General features: G+C 45.8%; 1 protein-coding gene across 1 annotated transcript in view; it reads left to right on the top strand.

The window, feature by feature from the left end:
* The window catches only part of MTUS2 (microtubule associated scaffold protein 2), a 486,382-nt gene that overhangs the window by 440,408 nt on the left and 20,702 nt on the right, over positions 1 to 25,272 (top strand). The window contains exons 9-12 of the mRNA XM_088460265.1: positions 3,388 to 3,493; positions 15,403 to 15,476; positions 19,968 to 20,066; positions 24,001 to 24,120. Coding sequence (XP_088316391.1) covers positions 3,388 to 3,493; positions 15,403 to 15,476; positions 19,968 to 20,066; positions 24,001 to 24,120 — 399 coding nt within the window. The remainder of the gene's footprint in view (positions 1 to 3,387; positions 3,494 to 15,402; positions 15,477 to 19,967; positions 20,067 to 24,000; positions 24,121 to 25,272) is intronic.

Genomic DNA, 25,272 nt, shown 5'->3' with positions numbered 1-25,272 from the left:
CTAGACCTCAGGCTGAGTCCGCCGCCGCAAGGGCTTAATTATACATGCCCCTGAAATGCCGTCCATACGCACAGGCATGCCCGACCACTCCCCCGTCACCACCCACAAACGGCACTGCCTGTCAATCACTTGTCCCTGGGGCTGCGGACTCCCTGCCTATGCATACTCCTTCGCACTGGCCGGTTCGCTCATGCGCGCTGCGATGCATGCGCAGAGGAAAACCATCGACCAATTGAGTGCGTCTGCATCCGTGCGCTTCTTGCTGAATCAGGCCCTGAGTCACATAGACCTGAAGAAACAATAAAAATACAATAAACTGTATACAACTCCCCAACTTCCTGTACTATTCACCACCTTCTGACACTTGGGTGAAGGAGTTTGAGTTCCCTCAGGACAGAATTGCACGTGCCAATAAGTAATATCTCAGCAAATCAGAATCTCCAGGGTTAGGATGGAGTTTCTGGGCATTTTGTTCCAACTTTACCTGTATTTGCTGGGAGGAAAATCAGCAGCCAGTCACAGGCAGCCTTGAGTACACTTTCCTGGGTGCTGCAGGTACATTCCCACTCACTGAACAAGACTACAGAGAAGATTTGCAGCTCTTTGTGTAAGGCGGGAGAGAATAGCAGAAGGCGGCACGCTGCACAGTATATTGTACATGAGCACTTTTAAATGTGCAGTTTCATATATGTAAATTACATTTTTGCCTAATTAATGGCTGGCTGGGATTACACCCCACCTTTGCTTGGAGGGATGATCTAAACAGACATCTATTTCATTATTTACCATCAACCATCATTTATTTCCATTGACGATTCAAATTAGATGTATTTGCCCAGAGCTATTTATCCCCAGGACCCCCTGCCCATTGTATTACTCTCGCTGGCCAGATGAACATATGGGATTTTCTCACAGTGCAGCCAAAAAAATGATACTTGTCATGTTTGATTTAACGAGGCCATATGATTACATCTGACTGAATCACACAGCTTGTAAACAGTCCAAAGGAAACGTTTGCTGGTCTCCGTCGTAGGGACCTTGATAAGTAATATATAATTTACTCCTTTAGCCAGATCACATCTATTCATCGCCAACCTTAAAGAACTCCCCTGCCGTTGCCACCGTGCCCCTCACTCTAATGCAGCAGGGGGGGGGTTTGGTGCTTTGTGTCCAAATTTTAAACGTGCTGCTAAATCCATTGACTTGTTTCAGCCCTTAGTGGCTGAAAAGCACATTAACAACAGAAGTGGGACATACAGTAATTCATTACCTAAGAATTCCCTAACTTGTTTTAGTGCTGGAGGACAGCAGCTCCTTCAGCTTTGCTATTCCATGAGACTTTATTGCTAGGGTTCTATCAGGTTGGATGGCGATTGTCAGTGAAAATCAATTGGGGCCTGATTCAGATCCGCTCGCTACGATGCGTTCGCTCCTGGCTACCGATGTTTCACATTGTGCGCATGCTTACGCATCACGGAGCGCGAACCAGTACGAGCTAACGGGAAGCGTTCGCTCGCTGTGCATAGACTGCTCAGCTGAGTGAGTGACAGGACAAGCCGTTTGTGGGTGCTGACAGGGGTAGGCCAATGAAAACGGGGGAGTGGAGGTGTGAACGCAGGCGTGCCCAAGCACCTTAACGCCGTTTAAGAGGCGTGCAAAATTAAGATGCAGTGTCATAGTACACGTCACTGGGCTGGTTATTACACTGAAGTGCTCGCAGTGCTTGCGGTAGGGTATGGTCAACCACAAGTGCTGCATTCGCTTCCGATGGTCCTCGATGTTACCGATGGTTGCATACACTTCCTGGAGATGACGTGCATAAGTGGGCGTCTTAAGACAGGCTGGTGGGCGTCTGCATACACAGGGCGATCGCATGCCAAGACATAGTGGGTGTGCTAATGCCTTGCCGTGCGATCGCCTGCCTTGCAGTTAGTTAGCCGTATTTGCATACGCATCTAACGAGCGTACGCATCTAGTGAGCAGGTCTGTATCGGGCCCTAAAACCAATGAAAATCGATGCTGCGTTTCTGGGGCTAAATCACACTTTTACTAACAAAAAAACGAATCAAAACTTGTATTAGTAAATGTGTAATTTAGCCCCAGAACAGACAACATCAATGTTGATCGATTTTCATCAATTTTAAATCAATTAAAATCGATCTTTAGTAAATCTAAACCCTAGTGTCTATAGCAGTTGTGTGTCTCTTTACGCAACCGCTTTCAGCGACACAACCGCAACATGCCCGCAACAGTTCTGTGCGTCATATTAGCCACACCCTCTGTTGTCTCCCAGTCACGCCCCTTACATTTCTGCCACTGCACATCTAATGTGTTCTGCATCGCTTTGTGCAGCTCAGAGCACATCGGTCCACGGCGTCCGACTTCAGCGCTGCGTGAGGCTCAGAATCAGGCCTTTAGTGTGCTATATATACCTACGCATGTATGTTGTTTGCATGTACAGTATATTTCCAATATTAATTCTCTTCAGAGAACTGTTTTTATCTTTGGGAATCTAAGCATATATTAATAGAATTATTTCTCTATCTATCATATATATTTACATTATTAAATAGGTTTGAAAAATCTATGCAAAATCACTCATTTACTGCGTTATTGTCTGTGATTGTTATATTTGTACTATATATAACAGCATTTTGTAATCCGTCTGAGTGAGAATTTTATGAGATTTGCATATAAACAGCTTCCAGGGGAAATTGCAGTGTGATAAATATTGTTTCTGTGAAGTAGCGTAATGCAGTGTAATGGTATAATGCAGTGTAATGGTATAATGCAGTGTAATGGTATAATGCAGTGTAATGGTATAATGCAGTGTAATGGTATAATGGTATAGTGCAGTGTAATGGTATAATGCAGTGTAATGGTATAATGCAGTGTAATGGTATAATGCAGTGTAATGGTATAATGGTATAATGCAGTGTAATGGTATAATGCAGTGTAATGGTATAATGCAGTGTAATGGTATAATGCAGTGTAATGCAGTGTAATGGTATAATGCAGTATAATGGTATAATGCAGTGTAATGGTATAATGCAGTATAATGGTATAATGCAGTGTAATGGTATAATGCAGTGTAATGGTATAATGCAGTGTAATGGTATAATGGTATAATGCAGTGCAATGGTATAATGGTATAATGCAGTGTAATGGTATAATGCAGTGTAATGGTATAATGGTATAATGCAGTGTAATGGTATAATGCAGTGTAATGGTATAATGGTATAATGCAGTGTAATGGTATAATGATATGATTAACCTCCTCACTGCAGCGGAGTTAGGGTAAGTGGTCATTTCTCTGGAGCATGCACTGTAACACCTGTTGTAACATCTAAACCAGTCATCTAAACTTTGGTCACATTTCATACACAGATTGAAGATATGGCTGCAACTCACGAAGCTGCTGTGACGGAGATAAAGAATAGCCATTCCTCCGTCATTACTGCAATCCACCAGGACCACGGGAAAAGCCTTTGCAGTAAAACATTGAATTATATTTTCATTACTGTATAAAGATGAGCTCTTGTCACCCTGGCTGGCTGCTGTCACCCTGGCTGGTTGCTGTCACCCTAGCTGGCACTTGTCACCCAGACTGGCATTATCACCCTGGCTGGTTGCTGTCACCCTGGCTGGTTGCTGTCACCCTAGCTGGCACTTGTCACCCAGACTGGCATTATCACCCTGGCTGGCTGCTGTCACCCTGGCTGGATCTTGTCACCCTAGATGGCGATTGTCATCCTGTAGAAAAGGAGCTTTATTTTTAAATTAGAATGTTTGTTTGGTCGGTCATTATTTAGGTCTATGTGTACAATTCTGCTAAACACATTTATGTAAAGACTAGGGCAACACACATGTAAGAGTAGACCTGATTTGCGTATCATTAGCTGCATAATGCTGAAGTATTATATCACAGACCAGGCTGTATCACCCTGTTAGCTGGCGCTGTTAATGAAAGCGTTAACAGCAACTGCTGGATGGATTCCGGTATCATTAGTCCTGTCATATTCCAATGACTATACAGCGATGCTTATCCCCTGGTAACACTGGGAATGTAACATATGGCGATGCTGTGACCCTCTCATTGATGGGTTATAGCCTCACTGTAGGATCACTTGTTTCACATGTGGTAATGTCTATAAGGAAGAGCATTGCTAAACACAAGTAGCCTTCATTGAAAAGACAGATCCCTGAATTGTGTTCCAAACCAGTGCATACATAACTAGGGGGAGAGAGAGAGAAAGTGAGAGAGATACAGGGTGAGATGTATCAAACCTTGGAGAACACAAAGTGGGGAAAGATGAAGTACCAACCAATCATCCTCTGCCATTTTTTTTAACACAGCCTCTAAATGACAGTTAGAAGCTGATTGGTTGATACCTTATCTTTCTCCACTTTCTCTTTCTATAAGGTTTAAAACATCTCCCCCAAAGCACCAACCAATCTGCTCCTGACATTTTTTCAAATAGAGCCTGTAAAGTGACAGAAGCTCATTGGTTAGTACCTTATCTCTCTAAGCTTTGATAAATCTTCCTCCGTCAGATTCTTTCTCATCTCTATGAAGTTATTTAGATTGTTTTTTAAGAGACTAGTACTATTACACTCTGTACTGGTGTTCCCCAAACTCCTCAGGTGTCTACAGTAACCCATATTTTTAAACTGATGGAGCAGATCTGATCATCACTGACCCAATCAGATGGGTTACCTCCACTGTGCTTCACTAAAGGAGCCATGGTCTACAATAGGGATGGGCAATAAGCGGCCCCCCAGTGCTGTAGAACTGCACATCCCAGCATGCCCTGCCACAATTTTGCTATTTGGCCATGCTAAAAATGTTGCATGCTGGGATTTGTAGTTAAACAACAGCTGGAGGCCTGCTTATTGCCCCCCTCTGGTCTAGAACCTACTTCTAAACAACTTTTGTTATCATTCATTCCTCACTCACACCTAGGAAGTATACATCTGATTGCCAAAAAGGGCACCTGAAAGGGGGCTCAGATTTTCTCACCTAACACCCCCAATGAATAATTATCACCCATCACTTCACTGTAGATGTCTCTACTGTAAATGAAGTTATAATCAAATACAGCAATAAGGCATATACAGCTCTAAGGATAGATGTGTAGTATGTACAGTATTATGTACAGATCTCACTGGACCACTTTCTGTCCCCCCCCCCCCCCCCAGGATAGATCATGCTGCTATATGTATAATGCAATGTAACAAGCTCATATCCTGTCATCTCCCTGGTAGATACTGCTCTCATTATCCCTGTCATCTCCCTGGTAGATAATGCTCTCATTATCCCTGTCATCTCCCTGGTAGATACTGCTCTCATTATCCCTATCATCTCCCTGGTAGATACTGCTCTCATTATCCCTATCATCTCCCTGGTAGATACTGCTCCTCATTATCCCTATCATCTCCCTGGTAGATACTGCTCCTCATTATCCCTATCATCTCACTGGTAGATACTGCTCTCATTATCCCTGTCATCTCCCTGGTAGATACTGCTCTCCTTATCCCTGTCATCTCCCTGGTAGATACTGCTCCTCATTATCCCTGTCATCTCCCTGGTAGATACTGCTCTCATTATCCCTATCATCTCCCTGGTAGATACTGCTCTCATTATCCCTATCATCTCCCTGGTAGATACTGCTCCTCATTATCCCTGTCATCTCCCTGGTAGATACTGCTCCTCATTATCCCTATCATCTCCCTGGTAGATACTGCTCCTCATTATCCCTATCATCTCACTGGTAGATACTGCTCTCATTATCCCTGTCATGTCCCTGGTAGATACTGCTCTCCTTATCCCTGTCATCTCCCTGGTAGATACTGCTCCTCATTATCCCTGTCATCTCCCTGGTAGATACTGCTCCTCATTATCCCTGTCATCTCCCTGGTAGATACTGCTCTCATTATCCCTATCATCTCCCTGGTAGATACTGCTCTCATTATCCCTGTCATCTCCCTGGTAGATACTGCTCTCATTATCCCTATCATCTCCCTGGTAGATACTGCTCCTCATTATCCCTGTCATCTCCCTGGTAGATACTGCTCCTCATTATCCCTGTCATCACCCTGGTAGATAATGCTCCTCATTATCCCTGTCATCTCCCTGGTAGATACTGCTCCTCATTATCCCTGTCATCACCCTGGTAGATACTGCTCTCATTATCCCTATCATCTCCCTGGTAGATACTGCTCCTCATTATCCCTATCATCTCCCTGGTAGATACTGCTCCTCATTATCCCTGTCATCTCCCTGGTAGATACTGCTCCTCATTATCCCTATCATCTCCCTGGTAGATACTGCTCTCATTATCCCTGTCATCTCCCTGGTAGATACTGCTCCTCATTATCCCTGTCATCACCCTGGTAGATACTGCTCTCATTATCCCTGTCATCTCCCTGGTAGATACTGCTCCTCATTATCCCTATCATCTCCCTGGTAGATAATGCTCTCAAATGCTACAAAGCATTGCTTTAGGACACATTAATCCAGATATTGATAGGATTAGAGACTCAAAAGGAGAGGATTCCTAGTTGTATTATTTTTATTGCATTTCTACGGTTCTTATGTTGAGTAATTACATTAGTGATTTTCAACCTGTTCTCACGCACGGCACACTGAGCAAAGTGCTAAAACTGCCAAGGCACACCATCAGTGGAGAGGTTTTATCATTAAAAGTATTAAGATTGTTTTTAAAAAAGCAATAGATACAATTCTATTCATTGTGTTATTTAAAAACAAAATACAGGTCATTGTATGTTGCTATTTGGTATTATTTTGATTATATCAAAACTAGGGGTGAGCGGGTTCGGATTTCTGAAATCCGAACCCCCCCGAGCCCCCCCGATCCGAGTCCGATCCGAGTCAGGCTCGACTTTTCCCGCCTGACTCGGATCTGAAATCGAGGCAAAACGTCATCTTCCCGCCTTCCGAGTCTCGCGGGTTTTGGATCCTATATAAGGTACACACGTCGGCGCCATTTTCTCACTCGGCTGTGGACAGTGAAGAGGGAGGGTGGGAGTTAGGGCTGTGTAGTGTAGTGTAGTGTAGTGTAGTGCTGCTGTTGTCCACTACTTCAAAGTCCATAGGGGCTGGCTGTGTTGTGCTGTGCTGCTGTTGTTAATAGGGGCTGTGTCCACTACTTCAAAGTCCATAGGGGCTGGCTGGACTGTGTTGTGCAGTCAGTTCTCCATAGGGGCTGTGTCCACTCCAAAGTCCTGTGCAGTGTCCCAGTCCTAAAGGAGTGCTGTAGTGTTGTCCAGGGGGTGCTCTGTCCATCAGGGGTGCTCCCCCCAAGTGCTAAAAAAATAATATATTTTCTGTGTTTGTGAATTGTGTGCGCAGTAGCCGCACGTGCATCAACAAAGTAGTGCCAAGCGTGCGCCTGTGTCATAAGTAAAGGGCCGGCTGGCTTGACCGTTAAGGGTGCTGTAACCCCCGAAAGTACACTCCAGTCCAAACCAAAAAAAAAATTATTTTCTGTGTTTGTGAATTGTGTGCGCAGTAGCCGCACGTGCATCAACAAAGTAGTGCCAAGCGTGCGCCTGTGTCATAAGTAAAGGGCCGGCTGGCTTGACCGTTAAGGGTGCTGTAACCCCCGAAAGTACACTCCAGTCCAAACCAAAAAAAAAATTATTTTCTGTGTTTGTGAATTGTGTGCGCAGTAGCCGCACGTGCATCAACAAAGTAGTGCCAAGCGTGCGCCTGTGTCATAAGTAAAGGGCCGGCTGGCTTGACCGTTAAGGGTGCTGTAACCCCCGAAAGTACACTCCAGTCCAAACCAAAAAAAATATTATTTTCTGTGTTTGTGAATTGTGTGCGCAGTAGTCGCACGTGCATCAACAAAGTAGTGCCAAGCGTGCGCCTGTGTCATAAGTAAAGGGCCGGCTGGCTTGACCGTTAAGGGTGCTGTAACCCCCGAAAGTACACTCCAGTCCAAACCAAAAAAAAAATTATTTTCTGTGTTTGTGAATTGTGTGCGCAGTAGCCGCACGTGCATCAACAAAGTAGTGCCAAGCGTGCGCCTGTGTCATAAGTAAAGGGCCGGCTGGCTTGACCGTTAAGGGTGCTGTAACCCCCGAAAGTACACTCCAGTCCAAACCAAAAAAAATATTATTTTCTGTGTTTGTGAATTGTGTGCGCAGTAGTCGCACGTGCATCAACAAAGTAGTGCCAAGCGTGCGCCTGTGTCATAAGTAAAGGGCCGGCTGGCTTGACCGTTAAAGGGTGCTGTAACCCCCAAGTACACTCCAGTCCAAACCAAAAAAAAAATTATTTTCTGTGTTTGTGAATTGTGTGCGCAGTAGCCGCACGTGCATCAACAAAGTAGTGCCAAGCGTGCGCCTGTGTCATAAGTAAAGGGCCGGCTGGCTTGACCGTTAAGGGTGCTGTAACCCCCGAAAGTACACTCCAGTCCAAACCAAAAAAAAAATTATTTTCTGTGTTTGTGAATTGTGTGCGCAGTAGCCGCACGTGCATCAACAAAGTAGTGCCAAGCGTGCGCCTGTGTCATAAGTAAAGGGCCGGCTGGCTTGACCGTTAAAGGGTGCTGTAACCCCCGAAAGTACACTCCAGTCCTAACCAAAAAAAAATTATTTTCTGTGTTTGTGAATTGTGTGCGCAGTAGCCGCACGTGCATCAACAAAGTAGTGCCAAGAGTGCGCCTGTGTCATAAGTAAAGGGCCGGCTGGCTTGACCGTTAAGGGTGCTGTAACCCCCGAAAGTACACTCCAGTCCAAACCAAAAAAAAAATTATTTTCTGTGTTTGTGAATTGTGTGCGCAGTAGCCGCACGTGCATCAACAAAGTAGTGCCAAGCGTGCGCCTGTGTCATAAGTAAAGGGCCGGCTGGCTTGACCGTTAAGGGTGCTGTAACCCCCGAAAGTACACTCCAGTCCAAACCAAAAAAAAATTATTTTCTGTGTTTGTGAATTGTGTGCGCAGTAGCCGCACGTGCATCAACAAAGTAGTGCCAAGCGTGCGCCTGTGTCATAAGTAAAGGGCCGGCTGGCTTGACCGTTAAGGGTGCTGTAACCCCCGAAAGTACACTCCAGTCCAAACCAAAAAAAATATTATTTTCTGTGTTTGTGAATTGTGTGCGCAGTAGTCGCACGTGCATCAACAAAGTAGTGCCAAGCGTGCGCCTGTGTCATAAGTAAAGGGCCGGCTGGCTTGACCGTTAAAGGGTGCTGTAACCCCCAAGTACACTCCAGTCCAAACCAAAAAAAAAATTATTTTCTGTGTTTGTGAATTGTGTGCGCAGTAGCCGCACGTGCATCAACAAAGTAGTGCCAAGCGTGCGCCTGTGTCATAAGTAAAGGGCCGGCTGGCTTGACCGTTAAGGGTGCTGTAACCCCCGAAAGTACACTCCAGTCCAAACCAAAAAAAAAATTATTTTCTGTGTTTGTGAATTGTGTGCGCAGTAGCCGCACGTGCATCAACAAAGTAGTGCCAAGCGTGCGCCTGTGTCATAAGTAAAGGGCCGGCTGGCTTGACCGTTAAAGGGTGCTGTAACCCCCGAAAGTACACTCCAGTCCTAACCAAAAAAAAATTATTTTCTGTGTTTGTGAATTGTGTGCGCAGTAGCCGCACGTGCATCAACAAAGTAGTGCCAAGAGTGCGCCTGTGTCATAAGTAAAGGGCCGGCTGGCTTGACCGTTAAAGGGTGCTGTAACCCACAAAGTACACTCCAGTCCAAACCAAAAAAAAAATTATTTTCTGTGTTTAGCCGCACGTATATATCAAATCGATATAACATAAATGGAGGACCAAACTTTCTCCGATAAAAATAAAATAGAGAAAGATCAAGAACCACTTCCTCCTAGTGCTGAAGCTGCTGCCACTAGTCATGACATAGACGATAACATGCCATCAACGTCGTCTGCCAAGGCCGATGCCCAATGTCATAGTAGAGGGCACATACAATCCCAAATGGCAAAGTTCAGGAAAATGACCTTGAAAAAGACATTTAAATCAGCTGAAGAGAAACGTAAACTTGCCAATATGCCATTTACGACACGGAGTGGCAAGGAACGGCTAAGGTCGATCCCTAGTATGTTCATGACTAGTGGTTCAGCTTCACATGACGATGGAAGCCCTCCTCCCACTAAAAAAATCAAAAGAGTTAAGCTGGCAAAAGCACAGCGAAGAACTGTGCTTTCTAAGAAGATATCACAAATCCCCAAGGAGAGTCCAAGTGTGGTGGTGGTTGCGATGCCTGACCTTCCCAGCACTGGACGGGAAGAGGTGGCTCTTTCCACCATTTGCATGCCCCCTGCAAGTGCTGAAAGGAGCACCCACAGTCCACTTGCTGATATGCAAATTGAAGATGTCACTGTTGAAGTACAACAGGATGAGGATACTGGTGTAGCTGGCGCTGAGGAGGAAGTTGGCGAGGAGGATTCTGATGGTGATGTGGTTTGTTTAAATCAGGCTCCGGGGGAGACAGTTGTTGTCCGTGGGATGAAAAAGCCCATCACGGTCATGCCTGGGCAGAAGACCAAACATTCCACCTCTTTGGTCTGGCAATATTTCTATCCAAATCCGGACAACAACTGTCTTGCCATATGTACCATATGTAAAGGTGAAATAAGTAGGGGTAGGGACGTCAACCACCTAGGAACATCCTCCCTTATACGGCACCTGCAGCGCGTTCATAAAAAGTTACTGTCAAGTTCAGAAACTTTGGCTAAGACCGTAAGCAGTCCAGGGACACCTAAATCCCGTTGTCCTGTTGTATCCAAGCGCCTGCAAACCACACCGTCAACTCCCTCCTCGTCAATTTCCTCCTTAGTCAGGATCGGAAGTAGTCCTGCAGGCCATGTCACTGGCATGACTGACTCTCCTATCCGGGATTCCTCTGGAGGATCCTGCATTGCTACGCCTACTGCTGCCGCTGCTGCTGTTGCTGCTGCTGGGAGTCGTTCATCATCCCAGAGAGGAAGTAGGAACACCACTACTTTTACTAAACAATTGACCCTCCAACAGTCCTTAGCGAGGAGGATGAAGTACGACAGCAGTCATCCTGAAGCAAAACGTATAACTGAGGCCTTGACTGCTATGTTGGTGTTAGACGTGCGTCCGGTATCCGCCATTAGTGCAGTGGGATTTAGACAATTGATGGAGGTAGTGTGTCCCCGGTTCCAAATACCGTCTAGATTCCACTTCACTAGGCAGGCGATACCGAGACTGTACAGAAACGTCAGAAAAAGTGTCCTCAGTGTCCTGAAAAATGCCGTTGTACACAATGTCCACTTAACCACGGACATGTGGACAAGTGGAACAGGGCAGACTAAGGACTATATGACTGTGACAGCCCACTGGGTAGATGTATCACCTTACGCAGCAACAGCAGCAGCGTCACCAGTAGCAGCATCTCAGAAACGCCAGCTCGTTACAAGGCAGGCTACGCTGTGTATCACCGGTTTCAGTAAGAGGCACACCGCCGACAACCTCTTAGAGAAACTGAGGGAAATCATCGCCCAGTGGCTTACCCCACTTAGACTCTCCTGGGGATTTGTGATATCTGACAACGCCACCAATATTGTGCGGGCATTACATCTGGGCAAATTCCAGCACGTCCCATGTTTTGCTCACACAATAAACTTGGTGGTGCAGAATTTTCTGAAAAGCGACAGGGGCGTGCAGGAGACGCTTTGGGTGGCCCGAAAAATTTCTGGCCACTTTCGCCATTCAGCGACTGCGTGCCGAAGACTGGAGCGCCAGCAAACACTCTTGAACCTGCCCCGCCATCACCTGAAGCAAGAGGTTGTGACACGGTGGAACTCAACCCTCTATATGCTTCAGAGGATGGAGGAGCAGCAAAAGGCCATACAAGCCTATACATCCACCTATGACATAGGCAAAGGAGGGGGTATGCACCTGACTCAAGCGCAGTGGAGAATGATTTCCGTGTTGTGCAAGGTTCTCCAGCCCTTCGAACTTGCCACACGTGAAGTCAGTTCAGACACTGCCAGCTTGAGTCAGGTCATTCCCCTCATCAGGCTTTTGCAGAAGCAGCTGGAGAAAGTGAAGGAGGAGCTAAGACGGAGCGATTCCGCTCGGCATGTGGGACTTGTGGATGAAGCCCTTCATTCGCTTTGCCAGGATTCCAGGGTGGTCAATCTGTTGAAATCAGACCACTACATTTTGGCCACCGTGCTCGATCCTAGGTTTAAAGCCTATGTGGTGTCTCTCTTTCCGGCCGACACAAGCCTGCAGAGGTGCAAAGACCTGCTGGTGAACACACTGTCAGCTGAAGCGGAACGTGACACGTCAACAGCTCCTTCTTCATTTTCTCCTGCAACTGGGGCTGCCAGGAAAAAACTTAGGTATCCTAAGCAACCCGCTGGCGGTGATGCAGGACAGGCAGGACCAAGTTTGGACATCTGGTCCGGACTGAAGGACCTGGCAACAATTTCTGACATGTCTACTGTCACTGCATATGATACTGTCACCATTGACAGAATGGTGGAGGATTACATCGGTGACAGCATCCAAGTAGGCATGGCAGACAGTCCATACCTGTACTGGCAGGAAAAAGAGGCAATTTGGAGGCCCCTGTACAAACTGGCTCTATTTTACCTGAGTTGCCCCCCCTCCAGTGTGTACTCCGAAAGAGTGTTTAGTGCAGCCGGGAACCTTGTCAGCGAAAGGCGTAGGAGGTTGCTTCCACAGAATGTGGAGAAGATGATGTTCATCAAAATGAATTATCAGCTCTTCCAGGGAGACCAGCCTCCAGAAGGTACAGAGGGACCTGTGGTGGTGGATTCAAGTGGGGACGAGTTAATACTTTGTGAGGATGAGGATGTACACACTGAAGAGGGTGAGGAATCGGTGGATGAGGAGGATGAGGATGACATCTTGCCTCCATAGAGCCAGTTTGTGCAGGGACACATTAATTGCCAGCTTGTTTTGTGGGGGCCCAAACGAACCAATCATTTCAGCCACAGTTGTGTGGCAGACCCTGGCGCTGAAATGATTGGTTTGTTAAAGTGTGCATGTCCTGTTTATACAACATAAGGGTGGGTGGGAGGGCCCAAGGACAATTCCATCTTGCACCTCTTTTTTTTCTTTGCATTATGTACAGTTTGGGGCCTAGTTTTTCAAACTGCCATCCTGTCTGCCACTGCAGTTTCACGCCTAGATGGGTCACGTGTTTGTGCCGCCCACTCGTGTCGCTTAGCATAGTCATCCAGCTACCTCGGTGCAACGTTTTGGACATAAAAACACTATTGTGAGGTGTGAGGTGTTCAGAATAGACTGGAAATGAGTGGAAATTAAGGTTATTGAGGTTAATAATAGCATAGGAGCAGAAAAACCTACAAATTCTGTGATTTTAGCTGTTTTTATGCTTTTTTAAAAAAAAATACAGATCCAAAACACAAAACCCAGAACCCAAAACACGGAAGGGTGGTTTTGGCAAAACCAATCCAGATCCAAAACACGAAGAAAGATCCAGATCCAAAACCAAAACACAAAACACGAAAAGTGGCCGGTGCACACCCCTAATCAAAACAGATATCATTGAAAAATGTAATTAAAAAAGTGAGTAGAAATAAAATGTCTTCACTTATATTAAAATATCAATAACCTGGTCTTGGTGACGTCTCATGAGGTCTCCTGTGTGAGGTTGGATGGCTGACAAGCATACCCTCAAATCCTCCTCCAATGGTGGAAGCCGCGGCCTGTTCCTGCTCCTCGTTGTGCTCATGGCAGAAAAGCCAGCCTCACACAGATATGCGGACCCCCAACCCCACACCCAGCAGTGCCCCATGCTCCATCCAGCAAGAGCTGGCAGGCTCACTCACCTTAACCGCCCAACCAGGGAGCTGTCACAGATGCAGAAAGTGAAAGCCGAGTACAGGAGGCGGGATGGGGTATAACTCCTCCAGTGTTCGCTCCGTAGATCCGGCTACAGCACGGAAGCGTTGTGACTACTCACAGCAACCCGATAACTGCTGAAATACATTGTGTATGCAGTTATTTTTGCAATGTTCCTTTGTTTTATTTTGCATTAGCTGAAAATACACAACATGGGCGCAACACTTCATACACGCAAGGGGTACACAATCTCAACATGGCAATTTATTAAAAGACTTTTGTGATCAATACTCTGAAAATGAGCATTATCGAAGGTTTAATTTATTATGAGGGCCCCATGGCAGATATTAAAGATATCTGACTGTGGCAGTCACAAAGGCAACCCCCTTAGCTTTCTATGGAGACTTCAAAAATTGCTTGACATCCAGTAGCTAATACCATGGGCACGCATGCACTGTTCACCTTGACAGGGTCTTATCGGAGCCTGTGTCAAAGCAAGAGACCCTTAGTCATTTGCCCTGAAAAATGTTAATTTCTTATTGCCCCAATTAGTAATAGTAGTCATCAACGCAAAAAAACTACCCATATCTGCTCCTGCAGGTTAGTCTGTTGTGTACTTTTATCACAAAACTCTATGCAACAGTGCCCTCTAGTGGTGCAATGGGTTATTCCAGTTAAAGTAAAGTTTTAGACACATTGCTGAGCCTCCACACAACAAACCTACAATACTGGCTAATACCCCTTTTACACCGAAGCTAAAACCCGGGTTTTTGAAGGGTTAACCTGGGCAGCTCCTTGGTGTAAAAGGGGAGAGAGTTGGATCGCCGGGTCGAGTGACCCGGCAATCCAACCCAGGTAACTAGCAGGGTTTGACATGGGCGTAGCCCGTGAAACCCTGCTGTGAGAACAGCGCACTCTGGGTCACGATGACCTTGAGTGCGCTGCTAGCCGGCCGATTGGTCCGGCTTCAGTGGCGCTTGGAGATGACGTCATCTCCAAGCGACCACTTTCACTCCACAAAAGCCGGGTCTATGCAGACCCGACTGCGGTGTGAGCGGTGCTGACTCGGGAATATCCCGAGTCGGCGCCGGCAAAATTCCGGATCTGATCCGGATAGGAACTTTGTTCCAACTCCGGGTCAGACCCGGAATTTAGGTGGAAAAGGGGTATTAGTGAACATCGGAGTACTACAGATGTCGTCATGCCATAAAACTGAATGTGACAATAGTATGTTTTCTTGAATTATAAATACTCCTTTTACTCCTAAAGTGTAGAGAAGATGAATAGTAGGAGGAATACATTTAATAATCAGACAAAGAGGAACTGTAGAATGCAGTTGGTCAATACTGAAAATTAGGGACATTTCCAGACACAAACCACAAACATTGTGTATAATGTATAATTAAGACTGGTTTTATATACAGGTGTCTAGTTTAAAAGCCTACATTTATATTATTTTAATGTTGGATTAACTGTAAATTACGAAAAAGGCTTTTGTACCATATTGCTTTGGAAATTGCCATTAAGCATTTAATTCCTTCTCTTCCCTGTCAGAGCTGAAGGAGAGTCATGTATTGGAGAAGAACATGTTAGAGGATGGTTTTGAGAAGCTGCGGTTGTCATTACAGGTAACTATCCTGTGCGCTGAGGTCTCATACGTCTGGATGCAGTATGTGCACTAAATCAGAGCCACAGTCCTTTGGATCAATCCACTTAGGTGCGAGTCGCTATTTTCTCTTCAAATTCACATAACGAATTTATTTTGCAATCCAATTAGCAACTCGCACTGAATCAATAAGACTGAATTCACATCTTTCCATTCTCACCTCCCTGAGGGTGAGAGATGGAAAGGAAAATCTTTATTTTAAGGTTAAAATGTCGGGACACCGTGCTGAACCCCTTGGACACCCCCCTAATGACTAATTAGCCAATTGCAAGTTTCCAATAAGCTTAACTAGTCCAATAATTACATGTAATTTTTTGGGGTTAAAAAAATGGCCTCAAATTACCCCAAAATCAACTTTACTGTTAGTTTAGGCACCCCAAATGTAAATACAGTATTTTTTTTATTGAAAAATAGTTTTTTTACATCATTTTTTACAATTTCTCAAAGTACCCCAAAATCACCTTTTTTACTACTTTATTTTGCATTTTTTTTGTTCAATTTGTTTGAGATTAAAATAACAAAAAAAGTGTGCTTTTTAGCATTTTATTTTTTAAAAAGCACAAATCAGCTATTTGACACCATATAAAAACCTTCAGTACTTTCCTATTGCCCACAAACAGCCTTCTATATGGTCCTGCTAATTTTTGGGGGATCCAGGAGGGTCTCCCCACTTTTTCATGCACATCTCTCACATCACATTTGGCAGTCATTTCGCAAACCTCCCTTGCAAGTAGTGCGAATAGGCATTTTTATTGGACAGGAGAATTCTCGGGTGCGCGCATTCGGGCGAAGTCGTCGAGTTTTATGAAACAAACTCTTAATTCGCACCTAATTGGATTGACCCCCTAGTCTAGTTTGCTCTAGAACAGTACTGGTGGAGATGTATTAAGCCTAGGAGAGAGATAAAGTACCAACCAATCAGCTCCTGTCACTTTGCAGGCAGGGGCGCCGAGAAGATGGGTGAGCGGGTACAAATTATCCAGGCCTGGGCTTGCTGGAGGGGCCCGGCGGGGGCATGGGTCCGGCACCGCTACCCCCCCTCCTACATCACACAGCAGCCCAGCACACGCTGCTGTGTGCTGGGCTGCTCTAGGAGACTGCTCGCGGCTGCTATGAAGCCGCCACAGCAGTCTCCTATGCCTGTGGGGGGAGCGATAAAGCTGATCGCACTCCCCACTGGTTATGCGCCGGGCTGAGGGGTATCATTGCGCCACCCTTGCCAGCACGGCAAAACATTTTATTTTTATTTTTTTACCTAAGGGGGCGTGGCCATGCCTCCTGCGATTATGCCATGACCTCTTTTTACCGGGGCCCAGCACGGCTTTTGACGGGCCTGTTTACAGGCTGTGTTTGAGAAATGACAGTTAGGAGCTGATTGGTTGGTGCTTTATCACGTTCCACTTTATCTATCTCCAAGGCTTAGTACATCTAGCCCTATACAATTATTGGGCTGATCAGTTGATAATTGTAGGATTGGCCCGTAAAATGTGTAGGCGGAAGCATTAGCCGATAAACGTCTTCAATCACTCATGCAACAGTCAGATTGGGAGGTCAGGATTCGATTAGGGATGGCTATCCGTGTGTTAACCATCGATGGTACTTTTGGTGTGAAACCATTGACGGGGGTACTTTTGGTGTGAAACCATTGATGGGGGAACCATCGATGGTTTCACCCACCGATGGTCATCCCTGCCGTTTACTCACTGGGGGCGGGGCTTTGTGGGTTGCATCGAGAGTGGAGAGGCTCTGTGTACTGGCGCTAAGTAGTAGGAAAATAAAAACATTGTGGGATGGTGGAGAATCATTGGATCTCCGCCATCGATGGCAAAACCATTAACCATCAATGGTTGTTAACAGCAGCGGCTCTTACCCGAGGGGGGCTTCTGCTGCTTGCTGGTCTGACTGGCCGGCCAAAAGATCTAGCAGGCGCCGGGACAGGCACATGCGCATGAGCGCCGGTGGCAGCAGGTATGCGCATAACACCGGCTTCTGCATTGATTGCAGCCCCAAGAAGCCGTTTAGGGCTGCTCAAAAGGCAGCCTGTCCTGTGTGTGACTGGCAGGTGGCGCTTCCAATGGGAAGCCACTGCCAGTCAGTGTAGCCAGTGCAATCACGGACTGCAACTGGTTCACTGAAGTGGCAGATTTTACTGTGGGGGCTGCAGCCCTGCACCTCTAGGTAAAATCTGCCACTGGTCAATGACAATCCCTAATCTGATGTGCTGCACACACTATCTCATACACAAACTTCCCGATCCCATTGAAGACATCACACACTGAGCTAGAAATTGCTGTGTACACTGATCTGATCACTCTGTCGGTTCAGAGCTTGTATTGGATCTGCACAATTTATCTGCAGTTGTGTACTGAGCATCAGAGGCTGACTGGTTGCTTTGGGCAACTTCTCCACTGAATTTCTCTCCAAGGCTTGATACATCTCCCCTGCGTGGTTTATGGTTTGGTTTGAATTGCACCAGGAGGCGGCAGCATACCTGCCCTAATATACAACATTTGGGTGGCAGTTTTTATTCTGATTTACAGTGCAATAAGTGAGACCGGAAAAACACATCCAGATAACATTTCTGCATGAACATATAGGGGCATATTCAATTGGGCGCGAGGTTTAGCGAGGAATAAGCCTTACACCCAATTTTGGATTACCGCGGTTATGCGGTAATGAAAACCCTGCGCCACATGAAGAAAAAAATTCTGCAGTTACCTGCCCAGGGGTCTCTGGTGGTCTCTGCGGCTCCCGGTGGCCTCCCCTCTATCTTCTCATTAGAGAGGGGCCTGCTGGGAGTCCTGGGGGCTGGTGGAAGGCACCAGGGGTAGGTGGGAGGAGCAAGGGCTGCTGGGAGATGTAGTTCTCCCAACGCTCATTCCGGGGGGCCACACTGACACTGGGGAGGGAACACACTCATGCGCGCACACACTCACACACACACACTGACATACTCACCACTGCTGCTGGAGTCCAGGTCCTGATGCTGGCTGGATGCAGAAGACAGCACTTCGGAAGGTGAGTAATTACTGACTAATTAAGCTAATTGGATATTTCCAAAAGCTTAATTAGTCATTAGGAAGGGTACCGCCGGGGTCCCAGAGCAAGTCCCACTGATTTTTCCTAAAATTACAGATCTTAGAAAAAAAATCGCACTTGCTCTGAAGGTGCGACTATAAAAACCTCCCGGTGCGCAATATAGAAAAACAAACGCACCTAATTGAATAGCAAAAAAGCTGTACTGTACCTGCAGGAAAAACCTCGCAGGTGCGAGTTTTTTGCATTACTCACACCCAATTGAATATGCCCCATTGTGGCATGTAACAGTTTACTAATATTTAAATTCATTTGAAGAGCCACATTAAGAATTGCTATAACATATCAATAATGTGCTTTATGATCTTAGGTCCAATCATCTTAGTGCCAGCTGCCAGGAAACCTTTGTGTTGGAGGGTCTTAGAAATAGTGAAATAGAACTGATTAATTAGATGCCATTTGAGTTGCATATCTTGCATTAATGATCATAACGGTTACATGCACAAAAACACCCGACAGAACGTAAAAAACCCCAAAGTCCTGGAACAGGTTACACTTTTCAAATTTTGTTTTAGCAGAAGCAAAACTTTGAATTAATGACTGATGTTAATACCTGCCCATTATACAGTCATAGACATATTACATTAGTGACAATGCAGCATCCAATGACAAACCCCATATCAACCAATCACATCTCCCAATTTACCTCATAAAAGCAAGTCTGTGTTATAATCCATACCCACATATCTGCCCATGCTGGTGCTGATGGAATCAGTATGTTATACCGCCGACGCCGAAAGGCCGGCAGATGGAGATCCCGACAGGGTAAGTATTAACCCTATCCATACCCCTCCCCCCCTAACCCTCCCTTAGTGGTGCCTAACCTCCCTCCAGGGGTGCCTAAACCTAATCCCCCCCTCCCCGCACCCTAACCCACCCGGGGGGGGGCCTAATCCTGACTACATCCCAGTGCGCAGATATATTTCTAATACATAAGATATACTAATGTATGTGTAAGCTCCTATAATAATATCTGTATAAATGTTGAGTTCTGATCTCATCTAGTGAGAATAAGTCTATTATATGTAATAATAAACTTACTATGAGTATGAACTATTATGGATGTTATTATAAGTCACCTCAGAGATTGGTGACCTCTATAAAAGAACCTGCAGCCTTGTGCCTTTATATGGTAGCGGAACACCCCATGAACTTGTAATACCCTTATAGATTACAGTATGTGGTACATTATGCTATATAATATAAAGCTATAGTATTCTGCAGACAGTGAACTGTAACCCTCCTGGATGTTACGAAGGTGTGGTGATGTATTGGACATATGTACCTATGTGTGTATAATGATGGCTGATACCGTGATATTTACCATTTATCTCCCCCTTTACCCTGCCCCTGACAGGACCAGGTTGATACCTTGACGTTCCAGAACCATACACTAAGGGAGCGGGCAAAGATGTTTGAAGAGGCTTTAATGAAGAGCACTAATGAACAATTAGAGGTAATTCCATTAATCTTCGTGTCCAGTGTTAGGCAAAACATGATCGTTAGTAAATAATGAAAATAAATGGCACAAACCTCTTTTCCTGCAACTATCAGAAACCTCATTAGGCAGAACTGTAAGTGGTGTATCACCATGGGGGATCCGTGTCTTGGGAAACCGTGGTTAAGACCCAGGCAGCCCTTGACTCCCATAATCCTCTAGGCTAAATGCCTGGAGGTGCTCAACTACAAAGTTATATTGGTGAGCCGCAGGAGACCCCCAACCTTCCTGGGGACAGAAGGGGGGAGGAGAGAAATGTACATGGCAGTCCCTCAATATAAACCAAACTGGGTAAGTATTAGATTAATTGCCTTCGTTGCACAGGAAACCTTGCATACAGGTGTGTCCATATACATTTATCCTCCGCGTGCTACAAGTCGCGTTATACATAACGCGTGAGTGCCGAGTGAGCACCGAGCGTCTTTTCATGCGACTTTTTACCTTCAAATGCATCTTATTCACATATCAGTGCAAATAAACACACAAGCAGCTTCTGCTGATTAAAATGATGTGCGGCATGCCTATGTTCTGTGTGTAACTGCGGGTGTATCTGCATACTAAACACTACGTTAGTATCAGTGGCTGATACAGCCGCAGTCGCACACGTAACAAAGGCATGCCGCATATCATTTTAATCAGCAGAAGCTGCTTACTCTATCTATTTGCTGTGCGAATAAGACGCATTTGAAGGTAAAAAGTTGCATGAAAAGACGCTCGGCGCTACCAAATCACAGCATGGTGCGACTAGAAGGGCTATTTCATGCGCAAGGAGGCTAGATGTATGTGGACACATCTGTATGTGATCTTTTAAGACTGACATTCCTGTAAAGGTGCCCATCCACTAGCAGACATGAAAACGACTGCTGCATGATTACAACATTGTAATCGTGCAGTTGTTTGTCAGTCTGTGATGAGCCTGCACTGAACGAGCAGTCATTCAGTGCAGGCTCATCAATCATCTGCAAACATGCTCAACCTGATGTTATCGTCAGGTTGTCCAGCATGTTTGCACGATGATAGATGTCTAAACTACCAGCGGGCACGCGCATTGCTGGTCGTTTTAGACATCTTTGCAAACGATTTGCAAATGATTGAATGATCGTTATCATTCAGTCACTCAACTTAATCGTCTAGTGGATGGGCACCTTAAGAGTGAACCCAAATCATCAAAGTCCTTACACAGCTGGGGGAACATTCCAAAATCCCCAAATAACTACAAAGGAGCGTCCTACTTTCCACCGCTGCTCTCATCGTGTCAGGACCCCAGGAATCCACTTGGGAAAGAAATGACTGTAGTGAATAATCCTCTGGTTTCACCGTAGTGCCTTATACAGAAGTACGCTTCCCAGAGATGATTGATAGCATCATTTCACAGAACCCATTTTCACACTAAGAGTTGTCAGGACTGTCATAGACCTTTTTATAATGCAGTTTTGTTACAATAATGTAATAGCATGAATAATTCAGACCTCTATCGTTCATCTCTCTGAAAGTTACTGAGCTCCAGATGGGAGCTGTAAAAAAACAAAGGACCATCAAAAAGATCTGGTTATTATTGTGCGAGGCAGCAGAACAATGGATCATATGAACGCAGAACAATATGTAGTTTAATGTTATTGACAGTGGCATACGCTGTTTGGGGAAAGTAAATACTAATAGAGCTATGACATCAGAATTCTATATATTTTTAATTTGCTGACTAACCTCACAAATTGGAAAGATAAACCGCAGACTGTGGACCTCATTCAGAGCCGCTCGCAAAATGCGAGCGCTCGCTCTGAATGAGGGCTGCCGCTTCTCTATAAAGCGCCGGCCTCCTGGTGACAACCCACAGCTTTAGCGAGTGGGCAGGTTGAGGGTCGCCATGGTCAAGACCATCGCGACCATCGGGGCTTGCGACGAGACCCTTGTGGTAGGGTCTCGTCTCCCGCAAGCCCTTGTGAGCTTTCGGCTCTAATAGAGCCGAAAGCTCACCACTGACATCACGAATGATGTCAGTGGGGCCGCCCCCAAACGGCAGGCGTTCCGTTTGGCCAGCCATCCCCCCACCCCGCCTACAAAACGGTGCGAGCTGTCGATGACCATCGACAGCCGTCCCTTTTGTAGTGAGCCCCAGAGTGAGAGAATTTCTCACTCCGGGGCTTGTGTACGCGCAGTGCGGCCTCAACATCGACCCGCATACGAGCGCTCAGCGCATGCGTGCGGGCTTCTGAATGAGGCCCTGTGTTTGCAGAGGTGCTGAAAATTGCAGCAGCAGACCAGGGGCACATGCGGGATTTCCTAGGGGGGATGGGGGCTCTCTCTCTCTCTATCTATCTATCTATATATATATATATATATATATCTATATCAATCCTCCGGCACTCCTCCACACTGTGTCTCTGGACACGTAGTCAATCCTTAGGAGGACAGCACCCCCAACGCACAATGCACCAAAAACGTAGGCGACACTCCGAGACTGCTTAAACAATGTCACCCCCTCGGCAGAGGGACTTTATTAAGTCGACGTTTCGGGGTCTTCCGCCCCTTCCTCAGGACAACAGAAACGTTGACTTAATAAAGTCCCTCTGCCGAGGGGGTGACATTGTTTAGCAGTCTCCGAGTGCCGCCTATGTTTTTGGTGCATTATATATATATAATATATATGTGTGTGTGTGTATGTGTGTGTATATATATATATATATATATATATATATGTATATGTGCAGGTTGCTCATATCATTAGGCCCTGCCACCTCAGGAAGTAATGTCCCGATTCGTGGGGATATAGGGCAGAGCTTGCCTTATTGGCTCTGCCACCCACTGTGGCCAGTGTAGGGAGGATTCGTCTGCCAGGGGGGTTTCTAGGCGCTCAGTGCTGACTGTTCCTCGTGGAATACGGAGGATCGCTGTTGCGTCTAGTTTTGTGGAGAATTGCAACAAAAAAGTTTCGATTCACAGAGCAATATTATGGAATTGACATAGAGGGGGTCTCATTTTTAGGGGACTCATGTGTTGTGCAGAGTGTCTCACAGCCACTTCCACTCCACAAATGGATTTGAGTTTTTTCTAAACATTTAGGGGTATATTTACTAAAGTGCTGGTTTATAGAGTTGGATACTACCCATGTGGCGTATGTGTCGCATGTACCAATACTTACCATACTGCCCATGTGTCTCATGTACCAATACTTACCATACTGCCCATGTGTCCCATGTACCAATAATTACCATACTGCTCATGTGTCCCATGTACCAATACTTACCATACTGCCCATGTGTCCCATGTACCAATACTTACCATACTGCCCATGTGTCGCATGTAGCAATACTTACCATACTGCCCATGTGTCCCATGTACCAATACTTACCATACTGCGCATTTGTCACATATGAATCTTTATTAATGTATTCATGGCTCAGAGTCATACGCATTTCCGCCGTTTCTCCGTGGCCTGTAAATGGGATGTTTCTGAAAGGTATCTGGGCGGCCACAATGCGGACACACGTAAGAAAGCTGCTTTGTGTGCGTGTAGCCATAGTTATTTGTGTATACAGAGGGGTCACTAGGGCCAGACGAGTCTCCTGCACAGAGCATGGGGTGGATGTTAGTGCCGATGGCAATGACGACAGCTACTTACACATATTGGTAAATGGGGCAGTGAGTATAGTCACATCGGCAATCCATTCGCAGCTGGTGTCCGGAGCTGCATTCTCATTACATAGGAGTCTCTGTATCATTATATACATGCACAAGGAAGACCAGACATCGGGCTGCAGATTTATAAGAGTACGGTAAATATGTTATCAAACCTAGAAATGATCCCACAAAATACAGTTACATGATGCTAGGATGCAGCCTGCATACGTTCTTCCAGCACAATGTGAATACACATGGGTTTCTTACATTGCAGATTGCTCTGGCTCCGTACCGGCACCTAGATGACGACCTGATCAGCGTTAAACAAGTCTTAGAGATGAAAAACCAGTTAATCCATCAGCAGGAAAAGAGGATAATGGAACTGGAGAAACTGGTGAGTTCTATTATATATTTCATTCCATGTATCTATTTGGAATGCACAATGAATTTAAAGCCAGATCTTCCATAAGAAATACATCATGACTTCTTAATTAGGGAATGTGAGAATGATGTCCCAGGGTATTAACGAAGGGCCTGAATATGAGATGTCGGACACAAGTGTGTGCGAGTGCTGCGTCTTCGGTAGCAATGATCGGAGTTATATAAATGCTGCAGGTGTTATCTTTTGACTGCCGAGAAACAGCATCGGATCAACATCGAGAACATTGCACGGACCATCGGACATCTGGCAATCCTAAGGTTGTGCAGAGTGTACACAGAAACTAAGCTGCAGAGGCCAGTGAATCTGCTTCGGAAGATGCAGTCGCTGGCTTCGGCATGCCCCAACAATGGCACCAACACACCCGCCTTTTTCTTAAACTCTCCCCTTCCTCGCCCCCAAATGGCTGCAGTCAATCACGCTGCGACTGGAGCTGCAACACCATCGCAGCACATGTGCACTGTGGCTCTGGCGAAAGCTCAGAAAAGTAAACATTGGTCATTTGCGACCAAATCGAAAGAGTGTCCACCTCTGAATCAGCCTCTAAGTGTACAGTGATTGAAACAATAATTATACCCTGCTATTATATGGAGTTGATGTGAAGCGGTTGCATCCACTAAACTTTCATCCTTGTTGACAGCACTAATGACACCTGCTGGCTCTACAAGTGCACCAGCCATCGATGATATATAGGGTCTGAGCTAGTGTGTTGGGAATACAGCCAATGACACCACAGCGGCACTTCACAACTAAATACTCTTTGGGCATGGATGTCTAGAGCTAAATACACTATTTTAGGATCCAGCCAAATGCCTTCAACTGATTCCCAGTCTGAATCCTATCCCACATTAAAATGATAAAAATAAAAAGTCATGGAAGTCATACAATTAGGTCGTTTTTCTCCCCACTTCCTGTAAGTATTGAATTAACTAATTGGATTATTCGTTTCTGTCCCATGCCACCCCTGTCACTAACCAAGCCTTCGCTCCTACTCATGGCTCTAGCTCTTCGCTCCTACTCATGGCTCTAGCTCTTCGCTCCTACTCATGGCTCTAGCTCTTGCCCTACTCATGGCTCTAGCTCATGGTCATTTGTAGCCCTGCTCCA

The sequence above is a fragment of the Taudactylus pleione genome, unplaced genomic scaffold, assembly GCF_031769625.1.
Source record: "Taudactylus pleione unplaced genomic scaffold, aTauple2 ptg000043l, whole genome shotgun sequence".
NCBI lineage: Eukaryota > Metazoa > Chordata > Amphibia > Anura > Myobatrachidae > Taudactylus > Taudactylus pleione.
This window is presented reverse-complemented; position numbering and strand designations above follow the sequence as displayed.